General features: G+C 46.6%; 6 protein-coding genes across 6 annotated transcripts; 2 read left to right on the forward strand and 4 right to left on the reverse strand.

Annotated features, from left to right (window-relative positions):
- Window positions 1-731: 731 nt before the first annotated feature.
- On the reverse strand, window positions 732-2,384 carry LY89DRAFT_745065 (cytochrome P450; the record flags this gene model as incomplete). Its single annotated transcript, XM_018221051.1, has 3 exons — window positions 732-1,198; window positions 1,250-1,760; window positions 1,818-2,384. 3 exons carry the CDS (start codon window positions 2,382-2,384, stop codon window positions 732-734), a joined length of 1,545 nt encoding a protein of 514 aa, XP_018078627.1.
- A 663-nt stretch (window positions 2,385-3,047) lies between these two features.
- LY89DRAFT_713156 (alpha/beta-hydrolase) lies at window positions 3,048-4,749 on the reverse strand. Its single transcript, XM_018218032.1, has 2 exons — window positions 4,133-4,749; window positions 3,048-4,045 (listed from the first exon to the last, which is right to left on the reverse strand). Exons 1-2 carry the CDS (start codon window positions 4,255-4,257, stop codon window positions 3,091-3,093), a joined length of 1,080 nt encoding a protein of 359 aa, XP_018078628.1. The 5' UTR covers window positions 4,258-4,749; the 3' UTR covers window positions 3,048-3,090.
- A 25-nt stretch (window positions 4,750-4,774) lies between these two features.
- LY89DRAFT_713157 (S-adenosyl-L-methionine-dependent methyltransferase) lies at window positions 4,775-6,428 on the forward strand. Its single transcript, XM_018218033.1, has 2 exons — window positions 4,775-5,877; window positions 5,931-6,428. The coding sequence occupies exons 1-2, from the start codon at window positions 5,010-5,012 to the stop codon at window positions 6,194-6,196; spliced, it is 1,134 nt and encodes a 377-aa protein (XP_018078629.1). The 5' UTR covers window positions 4,775-5,009; the 3' UTR covers window positions 6,197-6,428.
- LY89DRAFT_776417 (cytochrome P450) lies at window positions 6,332-8,116 on the reverse strand (the record flags this gene model as incomplete). Its single annotated transcript, XM_018222044.1, has 6 exons — window positions 6,332-6,819; window positions 6,931-7,198; window positions 7,253-7,371; window positions 7,415-7,658; window positions 7,719-7,827; window positions 7,878-8,116. The coding sequence occupies 6 exons, from the start codon at window positions 8,114-8,116 to the stop codon at window positions 6,332-6,334; spliced, it is 1,467 nt and encodes a 488-aa protein (XP_018078630.1).
- A 717-nt stretch (window positions 8,117-8,833) lies between these two features.
- LY89DRAFT_663029 (uncharacterized protein) lies at window positions 8,834-9,906 on the forward strand (the record flags this gene model as incomplete). The annotated part of the gene is made up of 5 exons (XM_018212682.1): window positions 8,834-9,197; window positions 9,249-9,366; window positions 9,436-9,486; window positions 9,542-9,577; window positions 9,624-9,906. 5 exons carry the CDS (start codon window positions 8,834-8,836, stop codon window positions 9,904-9,906), a joined length of 852 nt encoding a protein of 283 aa, XP_018078631.1.
- A 598-nt stretch (window positions 9,907-10,504) lies between these two features.
- LY89DRAFT_16852 (uncharacterized protein) lies at window positions 10,505-10,918 on the reverse strand. The gene has a single exon (XM_018205552.1). It carries the CDS (start codon window positions 10,863-10,865, stop codon window positions 10,617-10,619), a length of 249 nt encoding a protein of 82 aa, XP_018078632.1. The 5' UTR covers window positions 10,866-10,918; the 3' UTR covers window positions 10,505-10,616.

Raw genomic sequence — 10,918 nt, forward strand, 5'->3', positions numbered from 1 at the left:
TGTCGATGATACTGTGCATAGGGATATCAGCATGCTTTAGTGGTTATCAAACGTATGTACGTGTACCCCTGAATATATCTCACTGCCAAATGCAGAGCAATGCACAGAACAAGCCAACTGTGCCTGACGAGCAAGAGTGCAGATCCTCGCAAGGGTGAAATGCACCTTGCTCTCCCCGCGCCGCACTTTGACCCGGTGCAGAATGTACCAACGCCACTATGTAAATCACCCACCGGAATACGACATGTTACTTCCGTTCAAAGTTTTGCTCGTATCCATGGTGACACAAGACTCTTCTTGTCGTCTTAAATCTGCTTGCATCAGCTTGATCTGATCGACATCCCTTCAGGGTGTAATTTCTTGGCATGTGACCGCTCAAGGATACAGTCTCCAGTTACCACGGTCGTACGATTTGCGGCCCAGGTAGAGACCCGAGACCACTTCACTCATGAAACAGACTTTGATAGAAACTGTGCAAGACTGCCGCAAGAAGCGCAGTCCTGTTGATGTTACCTTGATATACCACCAACATCGAAGCAGAACCATGATTATGAGCAGGAGCATCAATCATGTAGCTTAGCTAGACTTGTCACCTACCTAGGCAGGAGTCTATGGCCTCGAAATTTGCGGAGATGGGTGACCGAGGGAGACGACTTCACATTTACTGGTGCTATCAGAGGATTGTGTTGATTCACCGAAGCTTAGTGTAGCACATCAACTCTATCTATGTTTCATGGACGAGTTTTTCTTCCTCTTCGAGCGCAGGTCGCAAAGTCTCTTCTCAAAGCTACTTGTACTCCATTACGGCTTCTCTTTGACAGGTTGAATTCTGCAACGAACTCAAAACAAGGGTCCCTGTTCTCCAGTGTCTCAAATTCAAGAACGAACCTGGAAAGTATATATGCATAATGTGTCAAGATCATTTGCTGCGCTGGACAGATTCTTGCTCCTCCACCGAACGGAACATATTCCCACTTGGGCCTAATATTTCCTTCAAGCCATCTTTCTGGCCTGAATAGCTCAGCATCTTGTCCCCAGAATTGTTTGTTTCGATGTAAAACACTTGAACGAAAGTCTACAAGCGTTCCCTTCATGACATAAATCGGATCATCCCCGGAAGAACCGCCACCACACGGTAGCATGCAATCCTTGAGACACATCCTGATGATTCGATCAGCGGGTGCCAGCAAGCGAATACCTACGCAACTATTAGCCATGAACACTTTGAAACGAACTTGGAAGCTCCTACTCTCTCGTATAACCGCTTGTAGGAATGTCATGGACTTCAAAAGCTCAAACGTCAGAGGTACTCCTCTCTGAGCTACAATTTCATTTCTGAGAGCCTTCCAAACCTCCGGTGCTCGTGCCAACTGGAAAAACAAGTCGCTAAGTGTAAAGACTGAGGAACTATGCATTGGTAAGAAGAATCCGATCAATTGATCTCGGACAAAGGATCGGTCTTGGCTGACACAGAGGGCATCGCGAACTAAGGTTGGACGTCCTTCTTGCTGACCGCTTGTATCTCCTGAAATCTCTTTGTCGATGTAGTCCTCGAAATGCTGGTGGACTTGCTTGCAGGCGTCTTCGAACTCGCAATCCCTGCTGGCGAATTTCAAGACGGGGGCCAGCATGATGCGGCGTTGTACGCCTTTGTTGACTCTCTCGAGTGTAGCAAGAAACTCTTTGGCCTTTTCTCTTCCTTCTGGGACCAGCGAGTTCATAGAACAGCCAGAGACCAGTTCTGTGGCGACATCGACATACTAGATGGAATCAGTCTTCTGCACATCCCATTGCACTTCGACTATCTGAACTCGTACCATAAAAGTAAACAATCTCTGCAGGTCCACTTGAGTGTTCTCGTCTGCGGGTAGCTGCATAAAGAGGCGATTGCCGTGTTTCTCAAGGCAGCTTAAATCTGCGAAACGACTTTTTCGTAAGAGTGGCTGAACGAACTTTCTGTTCATTTTCCAGGCCAATCCGTCTGAAACAAACACATCTTGTCCAAAGAATGGTTCATTGGCAACCTTCCGAATGGGCGCGACTACGAAATCGTCCATTTTAGTAGTTAGAATCACCTGGACAAGTCGATGATCGGATGAGATCAATGTAGGCAAACCCCATATCAACGACATCAGAGTTTTCTTGTTGCCATACTTTGATAGAATCTCTGCTATGAAAGAGTCAAGTCTATTTCCTTCTTTTGCGGCTTTCATTTTGCGGTACAAATCGTACCCAACGACGGGCTCCCAGTGGGGATACCAGGGCACTGGGCTGCAACCATATCGAACAACGGAACGCCAGTAGCGAAAGCTGGGCAATATTCTCCTGGCGATGACAAAACTAGCAATTATGAGAAAGATCTGTTGCCACGAAGTTAATTCCATGTCCTTGGGTAACGATGAGCTTCAAGAAATGATCTTTTGCGAGGAGCACTGTTTGGCTGGAAACAAAATTGCGGGGCCACTTACAAGAATCGTTTGCATCATGAATTGGTTGCTCGACAGCATCATGACCCTATAGCCCTCGTATATCCTGATTTCGGCCTTGATGAAACATCCGTAAAGAGTATTGGTTCTTACAAATGCTGACGAATGCATGCGAAGTACTTTGGACAGGCATCTTTCGGTGATCTATGCCTCAAACTGAAAAACCAACGTGCTAAAGAGTGGTAAGCTGTAAACAAGATGTACAGATTCGGTCCGAGTCAAGGAAACCAACATTAGAGTCCACACTCCCGGGACATACTGTATTGTTGCGGCGCATAATGCTACAGGCCATGATTATGCACCTTCCTTGCGACATAATCGCCATGGAATGATTTCCAGTCAAAGGCTTTCCCCATGCTGAAATGCAAATGCCGAAGCTCCAATGATGTGGTGCATTTGGTGCACCATGTTCTCGAAAGAATTTGGATCGGAAGACTTGCGTTATATGAGGCTTTACAATTTGAAAGTGCCTTCAAGTCCGTGGTGTGTCACACAGGCTAATCAAAGAGGTGCAACAGAGCAAAGACGAAGTGAGAGGAACAATCAAATTGTTCATTACAGCTGGAAGTTCAGAAGTAAATGTGAAATCTTTGAGAACCGCAAATCACAGATTAGAGCATGTCTTTGCTTTCCAAGCTCCTGTGAACTCCCTTTCCAGATCCAAAATCTTCCGCAATATAAGACCCTCGATCTCATTGATGGGCAAATCTCGTGGGTCTTCAAATGCTACCTGTGTCTCTGTGACAGTTCTGAAGTCAACCTTGCTCGCACGAACACGTCCCTTAAAGCTATTTGGGCTTAACACACACTCTTTGCAGAATTGAGCCCACTTTTTCATGATTAGCTTCGATTGGGCAGATTGATTGAGACCTGGCAACATGGAGAAGCAATGAGGCATAGCCTCATACACAGTCCAACTCACTCCTACCCCCTGGCTGGCTGCTCTCCGGGCAACCGCTTTGCCGCCATCGAGGAATTGCTCCTCGCCCGATGAGATCCAAAACGGTGGAGCGCCAAGCCAAGATTTGATCATCACCGAGCAGACCAACGGATGACTATGAATTTCAAGATCTCCATAGTGTTGCGATCTTGGTGGATTACTCGGCCAGATTGGACAAGCTGGATAGTCGGGGAAAGACCACGGAATGTTCAAGTAGAGATCGTTGACCAAATTTTCTTTGTGTGATGGTAGACTTTGAAGCAGGTCACCCGGCAGACTGATGACCGACAGGCCTGCAGGCAGTGGCAGCGGAAAATGAATGCGGCGAGCCCGAAATTGGCACGTTGAGTAGTCCGCAGTGTGGAGAATAATCTGAAGGATGGAGCAAAGAAGCGTTCCACCGCTGGAATCTCCTGCGAAGACAATGTTGCGAGCATCGACGGCGGGGGTTTCACTCTCAGTGGGGTAGAGAAGAGACAAGTATACTAGAAGGACGTCTAGTAAGCCAGCAGGAAAAGGATTTTGGGGTGCTAAACGATAGTCGACAGAAACCACTCGCCCACCGGTCATAGAGGCAAATTGTGTTGTAGTAGATCGATAACTCTGCGGACTGCCTTGGCTGCAGAACACAAATTAGCACCTGTATCGTATCGATCAAACTGAGTTGCAATGGTTACGAGAGTGTTACTAGATGCCTTCCACTTACAAAAAAGCACCTCCATGTACATGAAACACGACCAGTTTGTTGCCTTCACTTGCTGAAGCCTCACTTGAAGTCCATTCCACCGGTACTGGTGCTAGCTTTGGCTCTTCGTAATGGATACTTCCCATTTCCTTGATGACTCTGAATAAAGTCCTCCTGATATCGTCTTCGACGGGCGGCAGTATAGTCTCTTGTTGAATCTGGAATTTGTGCTTAACTGGTCTGCTGTGGCGGCTCTTCTGTTGTAAGATCTTATATACGTAATAGTAGGTTGCGGTCGACGATGCATGTACAACCGAATCATGTCCACGGCTTGTTGTGTGCTTTCATCCCATATCTCTGATCTCGGAAATCTGGCAAGTATCTTTCGCTGCGCTTCATCATCCATCGTAATCTTGAAGGGAATAGATAGATTTCGCGTATCGAAAATGATGACAAGTGAACCTCGAAAGAAACCGTAGCTCCAGCCGACTGCCGTAGGCGGCACGGTGCATGCTGGTTGAATCTGGCCCGGACCGCATTGTTGCATATGCAGGCAATTTTAGCGCCCGCTTTGCCAGGATCTTCATATTCATCCAGACCACCGGTACAGATGCAACGTAGGTGGATCCGAATCAAGATATTATCTTTGCGTACCCGCGGAAGATTACTGCCGCGTTCGAGAGAGGACTGAAAATGTTGCTTCAAGCTGCAAAAGCCGTGTAATTTCCGCGCTCCATTAAATGCGGGATAAGTCAAAAGAGGATTATTATTGTTGAGGAGTGGATCTACTAAAGAACGTGGTGGCGTGAGTGAGATCATTTGACTCTCCATGCAATCAGACAATACTCGGAAAAAGCACAAAGCAGTCGACTGAAAAGTGCTGTCAAATCGAGGCACAATGTCTATCAAAAAACTTCTTGACTCTGTAGCCGTGATTGGCGAAGCGTTTACTCTGCGCCCAACGGACAGTACTCGAAAGCAACTTGTTGATGTTCTCGGAAAACTCTCAGCACAGATCATTCCTCCCACTGAGCAATTGCTGTATCTGGCATGGGCTGAGCCAGCACGTCCCGCAGCTCTTACTACAGCTCTTGACCTTGGATTATTCGAACACATGACTCAACCAATCTCAGTAGAGAACCTGTCGAAGAAGTTGCCATGTTCCACTGATGTCCTGTTACTAAACAGATTGCTTCAACATCTGGCAGCAACCTTTGTTATTTCATCTCCATCACCACAAATCTACGAGCCAACACCTCTGTCTTTGCTACTTCAGGATCCACGTCAATCCGTTGCGCTACGACTGGCGTCTCTTCTCCATGGGCCCAATCTTGACGCCCTCCCTCGTTATTTATCGACCAATGGGTACAAGAGCCCAGCCGACTCGAAAGATCTCCCTTTCCATCTTGCTCATGAGACAAAACAATCGCCTTGGGGATGGGGCAGCCAGAGACCGGAAGTTGCGCGAGCCTTCGCACTACACATGTCTGGCTACCACATCGGTCGGCCGAATTGGCTCAATACGGACATGTATCCATTTGAAGAGCGAGTCTTGAAAGATGCGGATGATGATCATGTCTTATTCCTAGATGTTGGAGGGGGCATGGGCGATGATATTGCAAATCTGAGAGCTAGACTTGGTAATATCATAGGGAACAAGAAGCTAGTGCTGCAAGAAAGGGAAACCATAGTCGCAAGGGTGAAACAGAGTAGACCAGAACTTGAAGTGGTGGTTGGCGATTTCTTTGAGGAACCTAAAATCAAAGGTACGTGTCCCGACTGGTCTGCAATTACTTGCTAAATGCTCTTGATGTTTTAGGAGCCAGAGCCTATTTCTTGCACTCTGTGCTCCACGACTGGCCAGATGAAGAATGTCAAAAAATCCTTCGGCATCTCAAAGGAGCAATGACATCAGGCTATTCGAGGCTCTTGATTTACGAGAATGTGCTACCCGAGCAAAATGCCTCGTGGAAAATGACATCACTGGATTTGATCATGATGGCGAATGCTGGAGGCATGGAGAAGACAGAAGGCTTGTGGAAAGATTTGGTAGAGTCTTCCGGTTTGAAAGTCAACAGGATTTAGACTGCAGATGTTGAATATGAGAGTGTGATTGAAGTTATCAGGGATGATTGAGTTTCCACGACCCGAGTTTTGCATTTCGTGTCTCACCAGCATACATCGGGCTACATTCCAATGCAAGCTACCTTGAAAACAAACTCATGATCCGCGTTGGCGTAAAAAGCATCGAATGTTATCTTGCCTCACAGTCCACCGACTGACCACCGTCCACTCATCCTTCTCATCGACCATCTCCATATCAAAGGTAAGAAGTAACGATGGAATAACCTTATATATCTCCAAATAGCTCACATATTTCCCTGTACAAGACCTAGAACCAGCGCCAAAACCCAGATCTGCCCGTTTCATACGATTCAAACGATTCTTATGCTCGGCTTCCGTCTCGCTTGGACTTTGCAACCATCTCTCGGGTACAAACTCGTCAACATCGTCCCCAAAGATCGCTTGCCTATTCACGACCCATGAGTTCATCCCAACATTTGTTCCGGGTGGCAACACGTATCCATCAGGCATCTCGAGACCACTTGCGGTGCGCTCAAGACCGAGACCAATAGCTGGATGCATACGCAAAGACTCTTTGATAACAGCGTCCAAGTATGGGAGGTGCTGACTCCGGGCCCATGAAACTGGGATGATAAGCTTTGCTGCTTATAGATCCCGAAGAAGTCTTGTCTTTTTCGCTGGATTTTTAAGCAAGTAGTAAACAACTGCTTTTAATGCAATGGTTGTCGTATCACCACCGGCCATGACATTTGTCAACGTCCAGTTCAAAGCCTGGGAGAAGTCAAACTTTGGAGGGTCGCCCATATGAGCAGCCTCAATAAAACGGCCTAGGAAATCTCGTTGCTGGTGTATGGAATTCGGGACAGTGTTTGCAGCTCGACGTTTCAACCTATCCTGAACTCGTGAAGCCGTCCAGCCAGGGAAGACTGAGCTGTCCTTGGAGAAGTAAGATACGATCGGATTATGTTTTAGCAAGTATGCGGTCCATGGCATCGTCACCAACTTGATTCGATCAGCTTTTGCGGGGGTGCCATGAAATATGACTAAAGAACTTACAAGACCTGACCGATCGATGTTGTCATCAAGACGCTCGAAAAAGCCATTAATATCGCCTCCTTTGTCCATGAATCCTAGTGTATCGCTGAGCGTTACCTGCAGCATCACATCGAAGGCATCTAAAAATATCAGCCAGATGTTTGGCAATGAGCACACACCTACAAAGCCTCATCCAGAGTCCTATATCGCAAGCTTCATTTCCGCCATCGATCCTCTTTCGCAGTTCTGCCAGAAGTTTGATGATCATTTTATCAACCAGGGGCTCATAGTCTATCAAAGTCGTCAACGAGTAAGCATTTGCAATTGGTTTGTGCATGGCCTGGTGAACCTTGGGATCTCGAACGGATAGAGAAGAATCGAAACGCTTTCCGTTAACCCTAGGTGCAAAAGGATCATACATCTCACTCTGTGCCGAGTCAGCTTCCGTCCTTCGGCTATCTTCGAAACAGCTTGAAGAATCATATACCTTCAGAAACCCCTGCGAGACGCCGTAAAGGCGAGGGACATATGCCGGATTGGAAACACTCAGAGAATTGGGTCCAATCCTGACCACATCGCCTACTTTCGATGGAGCTCTATCAAATGTATTGGATGTTTATTTGCTTTGACATCCAAGCGGTACCACAGTCGAGTGAACTTGGCCAACAACGGCCCTGGATAGCGATTCAGGCCATTGTGGTAATATGCGGCGAAAAGTTGGGAAATGACCACAGCTCCAACGACAGCTGCAAGGACCCAAAATCCGTTGGCTTTTAGCAAGTATCTCTCCATCAGAAATACCGAAGTACCATAAAGTCTGAGCACAGAGGGGCCTTGGTATTGCTGATAGAGCCCGGTCTCAGGATTGAGGCAACGAGATTGCATCATGCGCCAACTTCGCCGCATGGAAGAACAATGTTGGTTCTAGAGCCTTTCTTTGTGGTCGCTGTGGGGCACCTTTGCACCCTCGTCATTGTGTGTGTGTTGTTGCAGTGCGGCATTTCAGCCTGGACGAATCTACTCTCGTACCGTGTATGTGAGCTGTTATCTATCAAACATGGGGCAGAACATAGCGGCGGCGCATACTGTTGCATGCCGATCAGCGGGAGGTGGGGTGACGGGGAAGTGGGATCCGGTCCGGACTAAGCATGAATTGACCTACCTATTCGATGTCAATATATGCAATTCATACATACATGTTGTGCTACCACAATATCTGCAAATCGTGTTGGTATGTGTGCCTGTCTTTGCTACCAACAAAGTTTAATTACAACAAGTACACCATGAGAACAATGTAAGTCTTTCATCAAGTCCAGAACCTTTGTGACAATTTGCACTCTCAACACGTTAGCTTCATTCACCGGTGTGGAAATGGCGAATCTGCCCGCTTCATGCGATGATTCGAGAGTGCCAACCATTCTTGGTGTCGTCGGAGTTCTCACTGTTCTTTCTACATGCTTCACAGCAGCTAGAATGTTTACTAGGTACCATTTACTGCGTAGCATAGCGTGGGATGATGGCGTTATGTTGTTTTCACTGGTAGAGACATTGTTCCCGACCGCAATTATCTCTTTAAGCTAAATATTCCAGACTCTTTAGATCATGAATTACATCTGTATGGGCGTCGCCACGAGTTATGGAGTTGGCCGACATGCCTATTGCCTCACCACGAACAATCTGGTCTCCGCTGCCAAGTGGAACTTCACTGCTGACCCTTTTGGCATTATGGCAGTCGTGGTTCCGAAGCTAGCTGTTGTTGCTCTGCTGAATTCGCTAGTCAGTGCGTTCAAAAAGAAAGGAATATATTTTCTTTGGTTTTGTGTGATCAGCAATATCATTTTCTCGATTGTTGCCGCCATTGTTCTGTTTGCACAATGCGATCCGCCGTCCTCGCTTTGGAACGTAGCAATACCGCACAAATGTTGGAAGCCGAGGATTGTTGCAGATTACTCGATGTTTTGTGGCGGTGAGTACACAAAAGGCTTTGTGGAGCAATGTGCACTAAACTGGTCTCCAGCATGGTCTGCATTCAACGACTTGATATTGGCCTTGTATCCAATTTCTCTATTCTACAATTTGCAGATGGCGCTCTGGAAAAGAATAGCAGTGTGTGGACTTCTTGGACTGGGTGTTTTGTAAGTAGAGTCTTAATTCACTCCCGTCTCGAATCCAAAGCTGATAAAGAAGTGCTTTTTGTTGTGCAGTGATCCGGACAGAGAAGCTTGCAGCTCTCCAAAATTATTCAGATGTGACTTGTAGGTTAAAACTATGGTTTGAGATAACAAAGTAAAACTGACGCAAGAACTTCAGGGGCTTTATCAGAAACTCTGATCTGGGCGGGGCGGGGTAAGTGTCAATCGATAGCATAAAGTCATACTCTAATCTCTCATAGTGCCGAAGCAAACGTCATTATCATTTGTGCCTGCGTTCCTACGCTCGTACCACTCGTACGACAGATCACAGGTCGCAGGGATTATATCCTTGAACGAACTCGTGGTACATCTCAACGGACTCTCAAGAACGAGGTCTCACTACGAGACATGAATACGAATACAATTGAAAGCGGGAATGACAGCCAATCGAAGTTCAACGGCTTTGACCCCATCAACGAGAATCGCTCCACGAATGGCTCTTCTTCTCGTGAAGATGCTGCTGGCAAATGGCATCCACTATGATCATACCACGCATTGCACAGAACCACCGAGCAGCAGCGCAGATATTCTTCGGGCGAAGATTTGACATGAGGTCAGGTGGAAAGTGGAGCTGTTCTTGATGTGCGATAGGAGATACGAGAGATCAATCAAGCCTCGGAGGGTATTATTCACAGACGACTATGATGTTTCTCTTCGGCTGGTACGTCAACGAAATGTACATTTCTTTGCAGATAGAACCTAGTGCCAAATGACAGTTGACAGTCCTAACGCACTTCTAACATCTTGTTTCTTCTCACTTTATATCTCCATATTTCAGGTACGGTTATGTTGGCATGCTCCCATGAGGCGCAGATAGAGGATTTCACCTTCTCGCTTGTTCCGTTTTGAACAAATGACTTTAATTTGATCGTGCCTAGATAAAACAAATTGGTGTCGAGCATATCGAGAGCTTTTACGTTTGACTTTGACACTAGAATACTTGTTGATGCATTGACATGAGCTTTGTGCTGAAAAGTACTGTACAGCTTATACGGCTTACATGCTGCGCTTCCTTAGTGTAAAGTCATTTCTCTTCGCGGTCGCTTGAAGACGTCCAATGTTCAACAAGACAATGGAATTCCTGACAATCTCAACTCATTGGAGCTTATGGGGAATGGGGTAGAAATATGGCCTAACGAACATGGGGACAAAAGTCCGTGCGTTCAGGGCATCAGAATCATGAATTTTATTAATTAATTAGCTGTAGACCAGCCACATCGCTTAATTAAGTCGTGTACCCAGAAGTCCTGCTGCTCAATAAGCCCATTGATCCATTCCTGAGGAATTTTGTCCCATTCTTCTAATACTGCTACAACCATTTGAACCTCAGTTGTTGGCTGCCTTAGGCGCCTATGGAGAGCTTGTTTTATTCTCCTCCAGCACTTCTCAATAGGATTCATATCAGGGCTAACTGCAGGATGGGGGAATAGAGTAATACCCATAGAAGTACGCCAAGTAGCACAAATATTGCTAGTAGTCTTGTGGCCGTGAGCAG

This window comes from Mollisia scopiformis, assembly GCF_001500285.1.
Source record: "Mollisia scopiformis unplaced genomic scaffold LY89scaffold_1, whole genome shotgun sequence".
NCBI classification, from domain to species: Eukaryota; Fungi; Ascomycota; class Leotiomycetes; order Helotiales; family Mollisiaceae; genus Mollisia; species Mollisia scopiformis.

Bases quoted from the DNA above. Each gene is read 5' to 3' on its own strand.
- LY89DRAFT_16852 (XM_018205552.1), bottom strand. From the start codon at position 10,865: ATGGGTATTACTCTATTCCCCCATCCTGCAGTTAGCCCTGATATGAAT.
- LY89DRAFT_713156 (XM_018218032.1), bottom strand. From the start codon at position 4,257: ATGGGAAGTATCCATTACGAAGAGCCAAAGCTAGCACCAGTACCGGTG. The intron at 4,046-4,132 runs GTAAGTGGAAGG...TGTGTTCTGCAG, and splicing joins GTACATGGAGGTGCTTTTTT to CCAAGGCAGTCCGCAGAGTT.
- LY89DRAFT_713157 (XM_018218033.1), top strand. From the start codon at position 5,010: ATGTCTATCAAAAAACTTCTTGACTCTGTAGCCGTGATTGGCGAAGCG. The intron at 5,878-5,930 runs GTACGTGTCCCG...TTGATGTTTTAG, and splicing joins TGAGGAACCTAAAATCAAAG to GAGCCAGAGCCTATTTCTTG.